Source organism: Apus apus, chromosome 12, assembly GCF_020740795.1.
Source record: "Apus apus isolate bApuApu2 chromosome 12, bApuApu2.pri.cur, whole genome shotgun sequence".
In the NCBI taxonomy this organism is placed as follows: Eukaryota; Metazoa; Chordata; class Aves; order Apodiformes; family Apodidae; genus Apus; species Apus apus.
Window position 1 is genome coordinate 15749418 of NC_067293.1, and position 21289 is coordinate 15770706.

General features: G+C 39.1%; 1 protein-coding gene across 1 annotated transcript in view; it reads right to left on the reverse strand.

Annotated features, from left to right (window-relative positions):
• PCDH11X (protocadherin 11 X-linked) overlaps window positions 1-21289 on the reverse strand; it is a 466628-nt gene that overhangs the window by 238226 nt on the left and 207113 nt on the right. Inside the window, exon 5 of the mRNA XM_051630400.1 lies at window positions 9186-9257. Within this exon, the coding sequence (XP_051486360.1) occupies window positions 9186-9257 (72 nt within the window). The remainder of the gene's footprint in view (window positions 1-9185; window positions 9258-21289) is intronic.

Consider the following 21289-nt stretch of genomic DNA (forward strand, 5'->3'; position numbering starts at 1 on the left):
CAGGCTGGACTCCAACACTTACCCAGCACAGCATCAGAATCTGCACTCAAAAGCTATCAACCAGATTAGGTAAAATCTATACTTTTTTTTTTTTTTTTAACCCACTCATTATTTTGCAGTCCCTTTTGGGTAAAGATAACGAATAAAATTTTGACAAGAAGCACCACAGAGCTTTGTTCAGCAGCCCATGGAAGGAGAAGCGACCATCCTGAGGGCCAGTGCTGTGCTGGGTTAAGAGCTCAACACGAGCAGCTGGGGCAGCTCAGCAGTGTCTGCCCACTCTGAGCAGGGCCCTGTCTCCTTGCAATAATTAATACACTGAAAACGTGGAAAATAATGTGATAATCTTCCCTTATATGCCTCGTTACTTATTGGATTCTTTCTCAAAGGCAGATGGAGAGAACAGTGGTGTTAATCTCATTCGGGCTTTCAACGGATACATAAAACCCATTACCGTATAGCCATCGGGGCACCAAATTGGAGTGTATCTGCTTTATATGCAATCATTTGCAGCCAAAAAATTATTCAGCCCATAAAATATCCTTCAAGAAAAACAAGTGATTTCATAGTTGAAAAACTGACTGAGAGGGGAAGTGACCTGGCAACAGCAACCCAGAACCACCATCACCACTGTGGATACACAACCTTAATCACATAACAGAATGGACTAGCAAAATACCTCATTTCAGTTAACTAAATTCAGTCAGCAACTGTTTTCAACACTGGAGATGTACGAACTATGGTGTGGTCAGAGTGCAGCGGGGGCCCTAACAGCAACCATTTGTCCCTCTTACCTGAAAGCTAACACTGAGTTTCAGTCCTCTCCCATCACCATCAACAGTAAAAATTTCAAGGTTACAGATGAAGAGCACACATTATTCATCTAGTGTTAACTTCTATTACCCTCTGTGACAAGACTTTATGACAGTGCCTGTGTTTGCTATCCAAACATTGGATAATTTTTGAGCAAGCAACAAAAAAATAAAACAAACACCACACCACTAATAAAAAGCACCAGCACCAAAAACCATGGTTAAAAGTTTCCTAAATGCATCGCATGGGAAAGAAAAACACAGAGATTTGCTCAAAGCCTAATGCTTCCAAAGGCTTTCCCTCAGACACTCACTCTTTAGGCAAAGATCCAGGCTTAAGCTGATACAATGTTTAAGGTTTTAACACAACACCAGAAAGCTTTTCTTACGTCCATGCTTCCCAAAAGCTCTTCAGATCACTCTTGTTCTGAGATGCAGAAATAGACCTGCTGGCTGCAGCTGTGATGGGCCTGTTCCCATGGCCAGCTCCAGCCTCATGGCACAACCACCTGCACCACAGGGGACAGCCACCCTGGCCCTGGAAAAATGGGCACAGTGATGGATCACATCTCGTTTGTGCTTCCTGTTTTAAGATTTATGTGTATTGAGCACAGCTCAGAGCAAGTAAGTTACAGTTCAATGCAACTTAATGATTTTGTTACTCTGTGCTTTCCCCTAAATAATAGGGATGTCTTGCCAAATGGGGGTGATGGCAGAAGAAATATGGTGGGGAGGAAAGCTGTTCTGAGCATCCCTGTGGATAACTAAGCACCTCAAATATCTCATCTACATTTTCTGAAAACAGGCCTGTGGTGATTTACTTAGACACTGACAGGGCTTCCCACATCTCACAGGATGAAGGAGCAGCTGTCTACCTGCCCTTTTTAAACAATGTCAGTGGATATTTCACTACTGAGCACCCCATCTCCTCCACCTCAGCCTAAGGCAGTGTAGAATACATCACCTGCCTGTGCTGAGCAGTACAGCTCCCTCCTGGAGCTGCAGCATGATGCACACTGACAAGAGGCTTTCTGGGGTTACCTGTTTTCATGCAGACTGGGCTGAACTGCCAGGTGATGCTCCACAGCTGAGCTCCCCACTCCTGTTACCAATTCCACCCTCATTTACACTGCTGTTCCTGTCTGTAATAGGAGCTCCAACGTGTCAGATGCAAGGGGATGGAAAAGATTTAACAGTGTGAGCCAAAGGAATTAGGCAGACGTCATCACTGTCACGGGGGACTAAAAAAGGAGATGATGTTCTTCAAAGTCTCGATGCATGAGAAAAATTTAAATATTTCAAGGCAGTAAGGACCCGAAACCTTTATTATCCCCCAATTTTCCACTCAGTAGCTTTGACATTTGTGTTCAGAAAATACATGGAACAATCTGACAGAGATGAACACACAAAAGCCTGGGCTCAGAGGTACAACCCCAAAGCAACTGACTTTCTGCTTCTGTACAGCTAAACATCTGAAAATGCACTGAGAAAACTGTAAGGAAACTGTCTGTAGAGCTCTCATTTATTTTAATTAACTTGTAAGAGAACTGTAGCTTATCTCAAATTGAGAATTTTTAAATCATAGAATCATGAGCTGGCCTGAAAAACAGACAGATAAACTTAAATGAAATAGGATTTTTTTCTACCTTTGTAATGGTCTTGCCTGCTGAAATCAATAGTAGATTCAGTGCTCACAACTCTGACATCCTGCTTGCTTTTCTTATTTTCCAAGGAGACTTTTCAGCTACAACAGCTACTGACTTCCAATGCTCATACTCTATGGCAGAACTAGATCTTGAAAAAATACGTATTTTTATATCTACATAAATCACATGTACCAAAACATTAATAGATTAATAAAAATAGAATTATTCCTGTTGGCCAGGTTATCTAAGCAACCCTGCTCCACTGAAGAATAAGTCTTCATTCAGATTATAATTAAGATATTTTATTTGCAAAAATCTCTTCATTAAACTTCAGGTTTAAAATTTACAGTTGAATACACTCAGTGGCTTAAGACAGACACAACATATACTGATACACTGTTTCATATATGGCATACTGGTATTCTTCTATTCCATATTAAACTGAATAATTGGGGAAAAGAATTGATATACAGGAAATAGTTAATGCTCATTTCCAATTAATTAATTGCCTTTCCGTTAAATTACCTTCCAGATTTGTATCTTGATTTCTGGGTATGTTATTTGTATAGGATGTCAGAAATATAAATCATAACCTAGAAGCACAGCTTAAATGAATAGCGTTGCTATCTGTGAGAAGCCAGGTTTGTAGATACTGCACTAGCTGCTGCTGGAAAGATTAAATGTTTATGAGAGTATCCCCTATAATTATTTTCAAAGGGCAAAAATTAGTGTGTTTTTCTCTTAAGTTTCCTAATTCCTACTAATTCGTTCCTGCTGGTACCCAAATCAGACCAAAACAACTTTCTGCTTCCAGCTGGTTTCTTGTTTGGGAGACCTCCATTTTAAGAGATATAAATACATCAGGTATTAAGAATGCAGTGTTCAAAAACAGTTCAGATATTTATGTGGGCAATTTTTTATTTTTTAATCCTATCATCATCTACACTTATCTGGATATATTTTCACAGAATCACAATGTTAGGGGTTGGAAGGGATGTCTGGAGATCTTTTGAGTCCAACACCCCTGCCAGAGCAGGGCCACCTAGGGCAGGTCACACAGAAATGCCTCCAGATAGGTCTATTGCCCAAGTCTTCTGACTCAGAACTCAGAACTACAGCTGACGTTTGATTAAATAAGGAATACACTTGAGGCATATGCAAATGTATTAAGGCACCAAATAAAATGGGAACATTTTGAGAACATCTATTCTAAATACTCAATATATCCATGGTATGACTGGACTATATAGGTCTATTTGGGCGCGTGGTTTGTATCTAACTGAAGACACTGAGTTAGAAATAAAGCTTCACTTTCATTCTGACTTTCACTGGTTTTGAATCCTCAAGGCAGAAGCTGCAAGCTAAGTAAACAGAGCACACCAGGACTTCATGAAAAATAATTCTGTTCCCATGAACTGTGGGAACAAAATATGCACAGAATTCTTATTACTTGCTTCTCTTCAACTATTTAGCCATGGTTGTCAGTATTTCTACCTAACGTAAACCTCTCTCTTTATAATTAAACGAAAAAAAAAAAAAATTTTTTCCAATTCCAAATTTTTTAAAACAAACAAAAAATAAAACCACAAGCCATTTTACGATATAACTCACTGGTCAGTAAAAGTGGGGTTTAAACAAAGTAGCTTAAACCATCTGTATCAGAAGCATAGTGGTGAACGTGGCTGGGTTACATGTATTATTGGCAGCTCTCTGCCTACAGGCAGGAGGTGAACTCACTCCATCCCTTCCCAGCACGGCACAAAAAGGTGAATTGCCAACACACCTAATAAGACATCTCTGTCAGAAGGTGCTCAGAGATTTTTCTCTCCCAAAGTCTCTCTCTTGCATAGTGATGGGAAAGCATGGCTGCAGAATTGAGTACAAAACTGAGAAAAAGAACACCAAGTACTGCACATGGTTCTGCCTGCAGTTGCTGGGCATTTAGAGGGAAGGAGAATTACATGACTTGATTTACTTTACAAAAACTGATTAGTAAAACCCCCTGTGGATTTCTTAACTATACTGTGGAGGGATATAAGATTAGTGTAGCAATTCCCATCATCAAACGTATTTACTGTTAAAATATTGGATTAGCAATGTTGTTATCCACTGTTCCAAGATTATAAAGTGATTCTTTAAAATTGAGCAGAAAAATACTGCACTCTATCATTTGTAATTAGATTTCAGTCTCAGTTTTTTTGCCTTTCCACAAAAAGTAATTCTGCTTCCATGGGGGGGAGGGAAGAAAAAATAACTGTGCTTTACACACAAACAAAGAGAAAACAAAAGTATAGGTGCAAAAGATGAAACAAATTATTTTCCCCTTCCGATTATGAGACAAAAATGGTCGTGCTTGGTCTGTATCTTACTGCTCCTGCTTGCCACATGGAGTGCTGTGGCTACGCAGCGTCGTGGTAACAAAGCACGAGGTGGTAACAAAGCCACATTAGTGCTAGATGTGCTTAGTTGTAAGACACACATGAATGCAAACTACTTGAGCCTGACAAATCTCAGTCCTTGGATACTGAACCCTCCAAGAGAGCTCTGAGGAGAGATGTAAACCTTCAGTGTCACCATTGTCTGGGTTTCCAGTGACAATGTGGTGAACTGTGAAGGAGGAAGAACGTGAGAAAAGGGGAGAAATTAGTGTGTTGATTAAAGTAATTATGCTACATTTGGGCCAGGAAAATTAGTGCAACTGTACCCTGGCTATTTAGCCATTATCTTAGGTGACTAAGAGCACCAGGAGCTATTACAATTAATAAACAAATAAAAAGCTACAGCACTAATAACACCACCTTCTCACATTCTATCCTGTTGAACACCTCTAGAAATCACTTATATGCAGTATTTCACGTAAATACAGTGATGTAAGAATCACAAAAATAAAGTTTTAAGCTGTAAATACTCAGCAAATTGAGAGTGGGATTTTTTACTTTATCTGCCATGATATTTGACCCCATTATTGTCACTACTGCAGTTTTAAACTATGTAACTTTAACTATTATTCTTTTCCTTGTTTTGGTAAATTTTGAAGAATTTTTTTTTCTGAATCACAGTCATCATAATATTATTTCATGGTGTTACCCCCCAAAAATAATATTTCTAAAACAGTATCAACAACTTAAAATATTTAAACAATCACATAGTAAAGATTTTTAAAGAATCGCATAGATTTTTAAATTATCCTGGTTTTAACTTACCATAACAATAGAGGCTATAAATACATCATCTCAACTGCAGTAGCTCTGAACAGCCTTGACAGGGTTTATCAGCTAAATGTTTAATCAGGTAAAGCAGCCAAAAACAACCACAGGAATACATGGTATTTAGCATTTAAATAAAACTCGTAAAGCAATGACAAGTCTATTTTGGCAACTACAACCACACATGCTCCTTATCTGCAAAAGGTCTTGTCCTGAATTTATCAGAATGAGTCTCTCATACTTTATTTTCCAGGTAGTAACATCAGTTTCCATTCACTGAGTTGACAAAAAAAGTTACAGAAATCTGCAAGTTGAAAGGCACGAACATGAAAAAGAATTCCCACATTAGTAATATCATATTGCTCTAGGAACTCATTAAATCACAGCCAAAAAAAGCAAAAAAACAAAACCCCAAAACCAAGAACAAAAAATTCCACTGCAGAGTAAGAAACGAGCCTGGCAAAGCACGACAGTTTTGGGGGTTTTTTTCTGTAATTAAACAGTTCAGTTTCAAAACGTTCAGCTACCTGGCTGCTTTTAAGATGACACCTTGAACAAATAAGGCAAAAGAAAGCCAGGCAGGGGACAGCCTTCTCTCCCTCGGCACAAAACACACTGGTTTTCTTTCCCCCAGACTATAACCCCTGTGTGAAACTGCCCAAGTGCTAACGTGTACCAGCTTCTCACCTCGTGGAACCAGGGGCCAGATGTGGTACTTTCTGCTTCACTGCCTGTTTGGCCCTGCACACTGAAACTGTGCTTTCTGCTATTTTGTTCACTCTCTGTTGGCAAAACGTGTCCCACAGCAGCTCTCAACATTAAACAGCAGGAAGGAGCCCAAGAAAATGTAGTCTCCTCCTTCCCACCCCACCCCACCCCCTTTTTTTTTTTTTTTTTTTTTTTTTGGCAGGTGTTGGGGAAGAGGGATGGGACTCAAAAAACTTTCATGTAAATAACACCTTCTAGTAAATAGGAGTTGGTTCTACTCGTGTTTCATTCTAGCAGCCTTTAAATATATTCGTCCTCCTTTTAGAGTTGGGAACCATTTGCTTTATGAGCACCATTTGGATCATTTGCCTGTTACTCATAAAATAGACAAAGCTTTTATCCATTCCATGAATTTTTACTCACTTTATACAAAATATCTAAGGAGGGATTTGCAGGGGCCAGAATTATATCCATGAAAGAATTAGCAACAAATTTAATTTTCTGCTACAATAATGGTCCCAGCAGTTTTTGATTTTGTTGATTACATTTTTTCTCTCCACAAAATAAAAAAAGCATATTGATGTTAGATTCTTAGTAAGCTGTTGTTTTTTTAAAGCAGATTTTTTCAGAAAGTGCATAGTAATGATAAAAAAACATTTGACACATTTAAATCCATGTAGTCACTAAATAAAGCAGTGACCAGAGAATACAGTGAGGGTCTGTATGCTAAGAACACTGATTCTCATCAGCACTGGGACAGTCCAACACAGTATTGGACAGCACTGCTGGCAGCAGTCCCACACACCACCTCTTGCAAGAGCCCACCTCTGCCACCCATGTCCATGCACCAGAGCCCCCCTAAACAACAGTCACAGCATCAAGCTGCTTCATGTCCTCCTCTCACAACTCACAAGCCAAACATGGTGCCAACAAAGCGCAGCCCAGGCCTAACTCCAAGCTCTCTCCTGCCTGGTCTGCAACACATGCTGCAGGCAAGGGAACAGGAGGAGCCTGTCAGCCCTCCCTTCATGATGCATTGGCTGTTTTGCAGTAACTCCTGGAACGAAACACTTTCCTAAACAGTTTTGTTTCTGCATGTGAGGAGTTACTGTCTATTAGTAACTACAGACCATAGCAAGCTCCTGTGGTCCTACACATAAATAGTATTGATTGCAGACACAGATCAATGCACACTTAACTGGTGCGATTAGGAGCTGCCTGGATAGAGGCTTTGGGAGGTCTGACCATGCAGAGGCTGCCATGCTACACCTGGGAGCTTTTCCTTTGGGAAGGAGGGAAGGTCCTGTGTTTTGGAGAGTAACAGTTGAGGGATTTCCCTACTACACAAGGCTTCCATGTTTACAGAGATCTATCTGCTTTCGGTATACAGAGGTTCACAAACATAAATACCACCTATCTTTGACTACAATGAAGAATTTACCATTTAAGAGCTACTATATTTTCATCAGCTGCACGGGCTGTACCAGGGAAGCCTGCACAATGAGCACTGCAACTAAGTAAAAAAAATGCACTCAAACATGAACAAAGGTAGCAGTAAGAGATGTAAGGTTTTTTTAATTTCTTCTTCTAAATTCCTATATGGAGTTTGCCACATACTTTTGCAGTAAATATGCCTCTAGAACAAGCCTAAATTCTAGGATTTCACAAACACACTTTGTAAAACCTAAGACTAAATAGAGAATTTCTTTGGGCAGAGTGTTCATAGCCTGAAAATATGACACAGAGCCTACCTGGACTACAGTCACACTGTAATTACAAACCAGGGGTTGTTACCTCTGCCTGGTTCTCTCCATCTTTGCCAGCAAACTCTCAACTCAGGCATTACAGCTATAGATTCACTGCTGCCTTAAGCAGCAGGTGGACCCTGCAAAGCAGAGGTAGGTGCTTCTGTCAGGAAGAGGCACTGAGCCATATGAACTACAGAGGTGGTAGCTGCTAAAGGATAAATATCCCCACAGCCATAAAAAGCAGCAGCTATCTTCTCCTGGGAATTTGCAAGAAGAGCTGATTCTTCAGGTTGGTCTTCCCAGCTGCCTGCTTCATCTCCATCATGCTCCTGTGCCTTCAGTCTTACAGCTAATCTTTATCTTTGGAACAACAGCATCCCATTTCACCTACACTATGAACTGGCTCTTTCCTTCCCTCCCATCACCTCCAAAGGCACATACTGCCATGTGCAGTACAGTACACTGATACACAGGTAACACAGCGCAAAAATACCTCTGAATTCCTGCATATAAAAAAAAATTACAATAATAAATTTCCTCACGTAAGTACACAGCTGCAAGGCCAAACATCAAAAACTTTGTGTTAAGGAAGGCAAATGTTGCACAGTAATCTTCCTCTTTCTGTCTCTCTTTTTACATTAAAAAGTATTGCTTCATTTTTTGCTAAATCCTTAGGACATAAAAGGTTGATCATTCAAACTGCCCTTCCAAAATAACAAACTTCACTCCTATATCAGGAAACACTCACAGTTTACAGATATACCATTCCAAAAGCAGTTTTGTTTTGTAAAGCTCCACAAAGTTTTTAAGCACATAAGGAACACAAACTGAAGGCAAGATAATCCTAGCACTCCTCCCTTAGATAAAAGATGAGACTTCAACTAAAAGGACACTGCCAATAGCCTGGGCAGCCAAACACCAAAACACAACTTTTTGACATGCAACACCAACAACAAGAGAGATACTTGTTACAGCTTTTCTTTAGAGCCCCAGAATAATTCTATTAAGATTTATAGAAACCACCATTAAAGAAAACACAGTATTAAAAAAGTTGTTCCAGCCTACCTGTGGCTGAGTCCAAGGCTCCAAGGTTGTCTCTTTCAAAGGAGTTTGTGGCCTTCCCATTTCTTTTGTGTGCTTTTAGGAGAGAAAAGTATGCATTAGTTTTACGTTCATGTTCAACCACTTCATCAGCATTCAACATTAACTTCCCTTGTGGGAATAAAACGGTCAGGTACAAAATTTATACATAATAACAATGGTATGATTCATGACTATATACATTTGGAGTAGACTGTAGGTCTGGTTTTTTTGCAGCTATGTAACTTAACTTCTATAGAGTTGCTTTAACATTTGAGGTGTGGGGGTATAAGCCATTTATCTGTGTGTACAGATGAAAACCTCAGACAAAAATATGAAATTGTTTGCCAACACAGGAAGGTTCAGCAGCAGAATTTCAGTGAGAACTCAACTATACTTTCTCTGCTGTTTTCTCCCCAGGCCATACTATGCTCAGTGAACACCCTGAGCAAGGACATCAGCTGCAGTGGAACTAATTGAAACAGGTGAATTAAATTAAATATTATGGAAGACTTTTAAAAGTCTGCATTATTTGAGCAGGTGAGCCATGCTTCCTTAGTGCTCATTGGAGCTGGAGCCAGAAGACTTAAGTAGTTAACAGCCTCTTGTACCTTCAAAGTTCCACTACCCTGGAATATTTGAAAAGCAACCACCGTGAATCAAAAGTTGGTATAATCAAATAGACTAAATTAGTCTTCACAGAATTAGACTTGCTGACCCTTCACACTTCTTTTTTTTAAATATTACCAAGACATCCTGCAAATACTTGACAGTATCTGTAATGGCTCTGCCTTAATAATAGATATATAAGACTTTTGTGCACTGGGACTGAGCATTGAATAGGCTGTTTTAATTTTCTCCATGTGAATTTCCCAGGGAAGGAACTTTCCACATTGCTGCAAAAATACCGACAAGCCTCTCCTATTTTCTTTTTCCTTACATTCTGTCATAGAACAGGAACAACGACATGCACACAGAAAAAAAAAAGGTCCTCTGATGAAATTCACTATTTAAGCAGTGCCAGGATTTTCCTCCTCCTGAAATACATCTCTAACGTACTAACCTTTGGATAAAGCCTTTGACAATATGTAACAAAAATACCATCTTATCCAGGTCTCACATCAGAGTGATATAAATGCCCATAGAGACTACAAGGATTGACAAAACAAGGGATTTTCTGTCATATATAGTAAAATACGGTCACTTAAAAGGAAACTTTTTTAAAATACAGAATTTGTGGGCAACTTCAGTTCACATGGAGCATTCACAGGGCTCATTTCAAAAAGTCACCTTATTACATGGCAATTTTGTTTTGGCAGGTTAGATTGCATGAAATAATAGATTACAGGCAATCATTTTCACAATTTTTGTTACGTTATATTCTAGGGTAGCAATGGAACATGATTCATTCTTGAAATAGAACAATAAGTGCATTTCAAAAGAAAAAAGAAATAACCACAAATTTAGTGGATGCTAAACAGAGTTCAAATGAATGCATCAGGAAAGGGAAGTTGTGTTTTTCATGTGTTCAAAAGCAAATGTATTTTACCTTATAATCTTTCTTTAAATGTAATAATCAAGCAAAGAGACACAAACACAAAATTAAAATTATTAAACTTATCAATTGTAGTGCCAGGATACAATAATAATTCCACATCAGATAACCTGCTAGGAACTGACATTAAAAATCACGGTATTTCTTGACAAATAGTTTTTCTTGGAATTTCACATATTTTTTATTCAACATTTGTCCAGTCGGTTCCATTTTAGAGCAGAGAATAAAATGAAAAAGCACACATCAGTACATGAAGAGATGCAAAAGTACACTTAGGTGAGACAACACACAACACATCTGAGTAACATTTGGAACTCAAGCTCGGAATCTTGGATATTACTTAAAGATTCAAACACCAATTAATGCTGAGTTTTGCATGAGTACTTTGTGTTCTTCATTTACTTCCTACCATCGCCACTACTCAGCACCCAAAGAGACCCTTTCATCCCTCTAAAGAGAAGTGCCAGAAAGTAGTGACCAAACACAGCCAGAGAAAATATAGAGCAGATTCCAGGGCAACAACCAGTCAGTAAGCAGCCTGCATCCTGGAGCACACAGAAGAAGGGAAAAAACAAGCAGGAACTCCTTTCAGGCACTGCAGGCTTTCCACACAGAGTGCACATCTTCCCCCTAGCTCTCATTCCATTTTTACCACATTGCTTCAGAACCAGAGGAATAGAGCTCTTGAAATGAAAGGCCCTAACACACAGCACAGCTCTGGTTTGCCACAGAGAACCTGGAAGTGCTATACTACTCCTGTTCATTGTGGAAAAACATCGTACATGTGAGCTGTGACTACATATGAAGTAGATTCCAATGACCCAGCACTCACACCTCTAACTAGCAGCACATCTTCTGCAGCTTTTAACTCAGCGTGCTGTAAAGCTGAGAGTGTGCAAATACCTGTTCTGAGCCACCTGCTCCTATAGCAAGTATCCTTCTAGTGTATGAGCTTTTTGCTGAGATACACACACACCCTCTTCATGGACCACATCAGCAGTGCTTATTCACAAGTTCTCTTTGCTCTTTTTAAAAGAAGAATATGGTAAGAACAGACAACCCTCCCGGGAACGTCTTTCTTTCAGCACAGATAAAAAGCTCTTAGTAGAAATGGGAAGGTTTTGTCAGCCTTTATTGCCCCATTTTGCTTGAAGCATCTTCCCACAGCCTTCTGCAGCTTCTACAATTCCTCTAAAGGAACAACAGAATATGCCCACAGTCTTTTGTTTATGTTCCCTCCACTTCCTCAATTCGACATTTAAGTTTCACACATAGAAGAAAATTGTACTCATTATGAGATAAAGATGGAATTATTTCGACCTGGATATTACATTAGGGTTTCAGCAGGGCCATTAAAGCTCCCTTAGCTCTTGTACACACACCGATTACAATTTCTCTAGCGGGCAGGCTTGACTTCTGGAATAAATTAGGTTCTTTTCATGTTTGATGAACCACCTGTCACTTCTGTTACAGTCAACTACTGTTCCACAAGCACGGGGCGTATCCAGACAACCGATTCAGTCCCTACCATTCATCCAACACCTTCTGAGATTACCCCCCTCCGCTTGAGTGGAGGGAGACTCATTTTGCTCTACATCATTACCTGACACCCTGTATCGCTGCCCTGGCACGGGCACAGAGGAAGGCAAAAAAGACAGCAAACCACACAGGGTGTTGCTGGCTGTAAAAGCTTCCTTTATTTCAGTAATCCGTTTTGCTCAGAGGGAAACACACTACTCCTTTATCAACTGTTCCCCAAGGCCAGGCAATCCCATCCAAAGAAAGTCCAGTTTCCAGGTATTTCCAGTGAGACAGTACAAAAGGAGTTTTGGTTTGCTGACTCATCATACAGCCAGTCACATCAGTCTTCTGCCTGACCACCTAGAAATTACCCTAATCAATTATGTTACCAATCAATAAAGTCCAGCATAATGACCAGGTAGTAAAAAGATTGTGCACCAAATATTTTGCTGGATTTTCTGTCTAGTTGTAACAGCAAAAGAAAGCTTTAATATTTAATCAAAGAATTTATTAAATCTTTTCTAGGGAAAAAATGAAATTCATCAGGAATATTTGCTGTTGATTATTAGCAACAATAAGTAAACAAATATATAATTACTTATGACAGCTTGACAGGTACAATCCGGGCCTCCGAAATCTACCACAGAAAATAAATTGTAAAGTAGATTTTAAAGGGTTTTAAAGTAATTGTTTTAAGTTAGAATTCATTTTTATCTTTAAGATGCCACACCGATGGCCCCCATTTTGAAATATGAGGGGGAAGTCTCTTGTGCACTTGAGATAATCCATACTAATCTTACAACAACTGCCAACACAGTTGATCTCCCTTCTAATGGCATCCTTCCCCTACTCCCCTCAGCTCCTGGTGTCTGTACAGGTTAGGCTGGTCCATAAAAAGACACTGCTAATTTCCTCAACCTATTTTTTCCACCAGACTCAACATCATTCCCTCTCTGCCCTAAGGTACTACTCCAGCTCTCTCTGACCAGGATCCTGCTCTGCCAGTCCCCTGTGTAGGTCAGGAAGGTGGGATGCAGGAGACTGAGGAAGAAGGATGCTCGTTCCCTGAGATCCCACAGCCAAGCTCTCCCTTTTGCCTCTCCCTCCCCACAGTCCATCATACTATAAACATCAATCAGAGGAAGCCCACAAACAGTACTCAGCTCTGCAGGCAGGGACAGGCAAGCTGCCTGCTCTGTGCCTCCCCCAGCTCGAGCTGCTCTGGGGACTGCAGGGGCTCCCACATCCCCTCCTACAGCCAGCACTCCTGAGCTGCCAGCCAGCCGCCTCTAGTACAAAATACAAACTCGTAGAGTGTGGGAAAGTCCTCCATTTTTGCTGGAAATAAATTATGTTAAGTTGGCCTCAACTTTGCGAACTAGTGTTTTAAATTATTCATAAAATTTTTTGGTAACTTGACCTATACGTATGACCAATTTTTAAATTATGCTCTGGCCCTTAAACTTTATATTCTAATATTAACTACTAGAGCAAATCTGGATTTATTAGAGTTTAAAAAAAAAAAAAAAAAACAACTAACCAAAACATACACCATAAAAAGTAACAACATGACAGTTTTGGTTTATGTATTTTGATTTCTGGAAAAGCCCTAAAATTATCTAGATGGATACCACCACCAGTAATTCTAATGGTTATTGATTGCTGTGAGAAGCAAAAGCTGACTGAAATTCAAACATAATATGATGCATTTTTCTCTGGTGCCTTACAGAATTGCTACAGTAGCATTAAAATAGTCTGACTCAAAGTGTTCCACTCATACACTTTACAGGAAAAAAAAAATATTGCTTTAAGAAATTGTCCTTCAAGCTGACATTCTGGATGGTTTGAAACAAAATTTAACATATCTCTTTTGCTGTTTGTTTCCTAAATTGCATATTAGCTATATTACATTATTGACATCTGGTTGAGATTGTACATTTATTTGGGGCAGCTTCTGTCTTTCCACGTTGTGTTTGAAGTATATGGCCAACAGCTAGATTTTTAGACTTCACTATTTTTCTGTCCCATATAATAATCAGGAAATAATGTATACTAATTTCACTGTCCAGGCAGAACATCTTTATTATCAGACTGAGACAGAGAAACCTTGTGAGCCAGTGAAGGAGATAATCTTCATTAACAATGCCTCCTCCTTGCCTGTAAGTTGATTTCAGGTAATTGGATTCCTGCAGTGCTCTCCTTCAGCCTCCTGAGACCCTCCATGTGAAAGGTGAACAGAAGGGTTAATCTAAGTGAATAAAGTATAATTTTATGTGACAGACTGTTAGAACAAATTGTTTTGTTCCACACTTCCCATCTTTATATAAACATGAAAATAATTCTGTATGACACAGAAGTACATGGGAAAGCCACAGGACAGCTGAAATCAACATGTTAAGTAATGACTGATATGGGAGGGTTTTACTTTGTGTTTGAGAAACACACTAGGTCTGCCTTTTGCCAAAGAACAAAAAGACAATTTAGAATTTGCAGATAAAAACCCCTTTGAAGGAGGTTTCAGCAAGGAACCCACAGTCTAGAGCCCTGAAATGTGATTTAGAAATGACAGGAAATATTGGCTTTCCACCCCAAACAGCAACCTGAAATCACCACTTACATAACTTCTACACTGGCTTGGCAGTAACAACTGTGGTTCCATTTCTGAAAGTAACAAAATGCCTTGTGATGTTGCTATATGTCCTCCCAGTGATTCCTTGGCCTCAGAAGCCACAATTTAACCCAGCAAGTCTCTAATGGTTCTGCCAACAGGCAGCTTTTATCTTGCAATTACCTCTTCAAAGACACAATAAATCACCTAGTGCATATACAGCCAGACAGCAATTATAAGGCCATGATTTCCAGAGGTGCTGCACCCGCGCAGTCTCCATCATTTACAGCTGTTCTACTATTCCAGTAGAAAAATCAGCCCTTCACTTATTTTCTTCTTTTGTTCAACATACCTACGAGTAAAGCGGGTGCCTGGCACCTGGCAGGAGACAGAGGAATTGAAGAAAAAGGGACGGTGTAGGGTGGGGGGTGAATGACTACAGCATACTAGGAAAGCTCAGAGGTTTAACAAAGCCTGACATGAGATTTGCCAGATGGTTCTGTACCGGATTGTAAAACTTTAAACTAATCTTCATTTAAGAGTTTTAAGGGCTGTATCCCTCTTATAAAGCCTCTTGCTCTTTTGCCTGGTTGATTCTGGTAAATTATAGATCAGACTTTAGAAAACTGCTTCTATGAACAGCAGCTCCTTAAATCTCAGCTAAACTGAGCAAGAAGATTACATGTTATTATGATGTAGCACAGCAGGATTTTTGTACAGCAAACATAATGATGTAGAGAAGGATAAAACTATCATTCTGTGCAAGGAGGTCATCCATAGAAGAACAATGCTTTTTATACTGCTAGCAAATCCATCCATAGATGGTGAATCTTCACCTGACAAATTCTTTTCCTTAGTGGTTCTGTAAAGAAACACAACCATAAGCAAACCTCGAATCTGTATTTCAAGATTCAATGAGCAAACATCTTACAGGAAAGATGTCATTTGAAATAAATTATTCCACACATTACTAGAAAAAGTATCTATTTCAATACACTTTTAGGGTAAATATACCTATTTCATTTTATGCAAGGATTTCTTCTGAATCCCCAAGTAAGTGTCAGGTACTATACTAAAATGCTGACAAATCTTCCAAGTGCACATATATACACTTTTAATTGTAAATCAAATACAGTTCACATGGAAAAGCAGAAAGCAAAGTCAGTAGACTAAGGGGCAGAAATTCTTGCCACCTGCTGACAGTGACAGTATCTGTAATCTTGGACAGTATCTTCACGGTTTCAACTGTAGTAGAGGGAACTTTTAAGAATTCAGAGACTAAATGATGACAAAGTTGAAGTGGAAACAATGGAGAACAGAACAAAGCTCTTGGTAACTAGTAACAGCAAAATTTCAAAAATAAAGAGACTGAGACCACCACATTCTGATACTTGATACAGTAATTTAATACTAAACTTGTGGCCTAACAAACCTGCTGAACAGGTGATGCAAACATTTAAGTCTCTTCAGCTTTAATTCGGTAGCCCATCAAATTTGCTCTAGTTTTCTTTTTCTGCACAGGACTTGGAATACAGTGAGTAATGTCAAATGACCTCCCCCTTGTCTCTCTTTTTAATTGAAACATTATTTCAAGCAGATGAAAGCTTTTTCACTTAAAAGCAGTCAGGTGTGATATTCACAGCTCTGGTCTTTTCAAAATGTCATGCACAGGAATTATACGGATTTATCCTAAAGCTCTCTGTGAGAACATCAGCATTTTCCAGCGCCTAAGAAAATGCCTGTCTATGAAAATATGCTCCTCTAGACTTTTTGTTCAACTGATTCTATTACATTTAGGTAAACCAGACACCATGTCACACTTCTGTATCTGGCATATAATTACTAACACAAAAGTTTCCCAGATTTGAGAAACTGTAAAAATCCCAGTTGAATTCCTTCTTATATAAGAATGGAGGCACTCCCACAAATTCAGATAGTCCTAAAGGAGCAACCTTACTTTATGAACCTTACTTTTAATGAACACAACTTTTTTTTTTTTAGTTCAAATAAGTAAAAAACTTAGTGGTAATAGCTGATAAAATATGCTCACACTACATGTTTTTACTTGAAAGTATTTACATATATAAAACTAATCTGACATCATCTGCTACAGTATTCTTACATCAAGTGAAAGGGGGGAAGAACATATCAAGCAGCTTCTTTTAGTTGTCTGAACTCTATTTAGCTTTTAAAGAATGAATATAAATGTACACAAATACGTTTTGTGACTCAGATATAAAGCATCATGTTAAAAATGTAATGCATGGAAGCTAAACTACAGATTTTTATATTCTTTCATATTTTCTCCAGTGTTAAAATTCACATTTCTTGTTACATCACTTGATAAAAAAATAAGTTTTTCTTTCTGTAAGGTAACTCAGGACAAAATAGCATAACCTCTGCCAGGGTCCACCTTGTGCATATGGGGTGTTTTTTCTAGTGCTTGTCATCTTCTTTCTCTATGGTGTAACTAAGTCATTCTTTATAGAAAACCAGCTTCTTATAACAAACATTTGCAATTTAAATTGCTCTCTCTGAACATTAAGTAGGTATTGGATAAAGGTGTTAAAAGCTAAGGTTTCCTAATGTTTTTTACTTTATTAATCAAGCAAAACAAAATTACATTATCAGAGTTGGCCAGGAGTACCCCAGACCTGGCTGGTGGAGAAAGACCTGAATGGGAACCTCACATGCCGATTAGAGAGGAGAATGGCAGACAAACCCCTATGCTTGAAGCTTTGAAGTGTGGCAAAACTAAGGAAAATCTGCCACCGTAAATTAGATTTTTCCAGAAAGTTGATAAATAGGCTTACTCATAAAGCGCAGCAAGACTAATCTGCAATTCTCCTGACATTAGAGACAACATGATCTATGAAGGCTTGTTGGATCATCAGTTCTTTTCATTTGATGTCATTCTATTTATATTCCTTATCCCCAGCTGCAACTATTTGTCTTATTAACTATGTTTGATTTTTCTAGTGCATATTTTAGTCCTTAGTATATGAAGTAAAATATCAAGTCAGATTGTTCTTCGAGTGGTAGAAGTATGTCCAGGACAGGAACTCATACCATAAACAATCCCCTCAAGAGATGAAGTGGTATATTTCAAAATTACTTTTTTCCTATCAAGTCCCTAAGTAAATTATTCAGCATGTGGCCTAACCTACAGCACAGAATTCAGATGGAATGCAAGCAGTGTAACTTGTAAAATTGTAACTTGTAACTTGGAGAGCAGTCCTGAGGAGAAGGACTTGGGAGTGGTAGTAGATGAGAAGCTCAACATGAGCCACCAGTGAGTGCTGGAGCCCAGAGAGCCAATTGTGTACTGGGCTGCATCAAAAGAAGTGTGTCCAGCAGGGCCAGGGAGGTGATCCTGCCCCTCTACTCTGCTCTGGCGAGACCCCACCTGGAGTACTGCATACAGCTCTGGAGTCCTCAGAACAGGAAAGATACAGACCTGTTGGAGAGGGTCCAGAGAAGGGCCACCAAGATGATCAGACAGCTGGAGCAGCTCTGCTATGGAGACAGGCTGAGAGAGTTGGGGCTGTTCAGCCTAGAGAAGAGAACACTCCAGGGAGACCTTAGAGCACCTTCCAGTACTTGAAAGGGGCTCCAGGAAAGCTGCGGAGGGGGTTTTCGTCAGAGAAGATAGTGATAGGACAAGAGGTAATGGTTTTAAAGTGAGAGAGGGGAGATTTAAGTTAGGTATTAGGAAGAAATTCCTCACTAAAAGGGTGGTGCGGAACTGGAATGGTTGCCCAGGGGGGTTGTTGATGCCCCATCCCTGGAGGTTTTTAAGGCCAGGCTGGATGAGGTTTGTGCAACCTGATCTAGTGGTGGGGATCTCTGCTTCTGGCAGGGGGATTGGAACTTGATGATCTTTAAGGTCCCTTCCTCAACCTCAACCTTAATGATTCTATGATTCTATAAAATAGGGAGGAACAGGGAAATGCATGTAGGAATCTACCAAGAATAGGTAGGAGCAGCTCCATCCACTCTAAGGCAGGTCAATGTATGGGAGATAATCACCCTGTCTAAGCCTAGGATGTCATTAGGCTACCTCAGCACAACAATTTGAGTCTTTTTATAAGCACAGACATAAGTAATCAGTCTCCCGCAGTTTGTTACTTTACAAGTGGTCAGGACAGGCTCTGAAGTTTCAGTATTATCATAGTAAAATCCATTTAAAGTTGTATGGCATTCTTGTTTGCCAAAATCAGCTGGTGCCCATCTGCCTCCCTGCAGCTTCTTCCCTTTCCTTTGACAACCCTCAAGAAAAGCAATACAAAAATACTTATTTACCTGTTCCAGTGGGAAAACTGCTATCTGCAGTTCCCCCATATTTTCCCTAATACTCATGTTATACCAACCCTGTCTTTGCTTTATCAGGAATCTCTTCTGAAGTTCCAGGAAAAATCCTACCTCGATATCACACATTCAGCTGTGCTAACATGGTTTGCTGTCAAGGCAATAGTAACTCTATTCCAGAGGAAATTATAAAATTCTAATTTACTTTTTTTTTTCAGCTAAATATAATAAGTAATAACATTATGAAATCGCTTCTCTTGCTGACCTCACTAAATCTGTTTGCCATGCTGCCTTTCCAGAGGGAGGGAATGTACAACTCAACAGGAGACTTGGCAGGCAGGGAACATCATCTGTGGAGGTTGCACTGAAGCAAAAGATTTTTTTAAGTCCTGAGGAATTCTCAAGAAACAAATCACTGAGGCCAGCATCCAACACCACCAGAATTTCACGAATAATTAACTGCCCCCATTTTATGGCAGGTTTGTATACCTGGGACATGGTGGAGGAGTGCAATTGAGACAGATGCAGAAACATTCTCAGTGGGTTTTGGGTTGGGTTTTTTGAGGTTGGTTGGTTGAGGGGGGAGGGAGGGAGGCAGAGGGCCTATTGGCTGGGGAGGTTTTTTTGTGTGCTTTTACATACATACAAGCAATGGACCAAATCAACAGACTGAGGGAAGTTATCATAAAATAGATATGCTTTCTTAATTGCCTAGATATCGTGACAGGATTTCTCAGCCCAGATACTGGGATTGCTTTAAAATGAAACTTCTAATTTCAGGTAGGTAAGGTCATAGATATGAATTTACAAAAGCAAAGGTAACTTTAAACCATCCTCTTTTGTTTATTTTGTAGAAAAAATACCCTAGTGGATTAAGGAAAACATCATCAAAAGAGCTATTTTGTACAAAGAGCTCTTAATACATGTCTAAGAAAATGGCAGTTTATTTATTAGGGAGAATTGCTTTCATTCTTATGGATTATGTATTCCAGTAGTAATTTGGGCTTTCAGAAATAGGTAATGAGAGAAAAATCACTGAACCTTCATTTTGACGGAAAAGAAAGGGATTGCATATCTCACTTCAAAAAGATTTGCAAAAAAGAAACATTTAGAGCATGTGAAAAGCAAGGGTAAAACCACGACCTTAGCTGGATTTCTAAACTATTTACACTGAAAAGCTTCTTTTGTTAGACTGAGCACAGTTTCAGTGAAATCATCCACAGAAGCTGCTTGCTAATTTATTATAAAGTGCATGATTTTGTCCATACACAACAGATTGACAATAATTCCACTTACAAAAATTGCAATAGTTTTTGACAGGGTTATGTAAGTTTTTTATTATCTTCTGTAATACCTATGATTTATGCATTCCACCAAAACTATTCTGTTATCTCAGGATTATTGCACTGAACCTGCTGGTGTAAATTCATAATTTTAAGGAATATGAAACACTATCACAACTGACATGACAGTGGCTCTTAGACCTTTTCAGATTATGTTCTTTATTATTCCACTTCCTATGTCCTATGAAGTAGGGTATAGGAAACAAACAAAACCAAAACCAAACAAAACCCAAAACCAAACCACACCAAAAAACCCCCAACCCACCAAACAAGAAAACACCAAAGACCAAAACAACAAAAACCCACATCCAAACAAAATGCATATCCACAATATAACCAAAAGATTCAGGGTCAGTATTATTTATTGTTACATATTTTATTTTTTTAAATATTAGTATGGCTTAATACTATGTGTGAATTGAAACATTAGCAACAAGAGAAATTGAAGTTATTTAAATGACCTCTTTCTCAAGTAGGGACATAGCTTAGTCCCACAATTCTTTAAATATTCTTGTCAGTCCCATTCTAACATAAATGAAGATAAACCACGGTTTTCCCAAGAACCTATAGCTGTTGTGAGGCATAAAGCCTCAGCATTTAAAGGTAAAATATTTTTCCTTTATTATTCAAGACTTATCTCAAAGAAAACAGTTGGAAAGAACAGACCACATGAAACTTGTTGACTGAACCAAATGGAATTCTCCAGGCAGCACAGATAGGCTGGCTACACAAATGCACCAGCTCCTCTTCACTT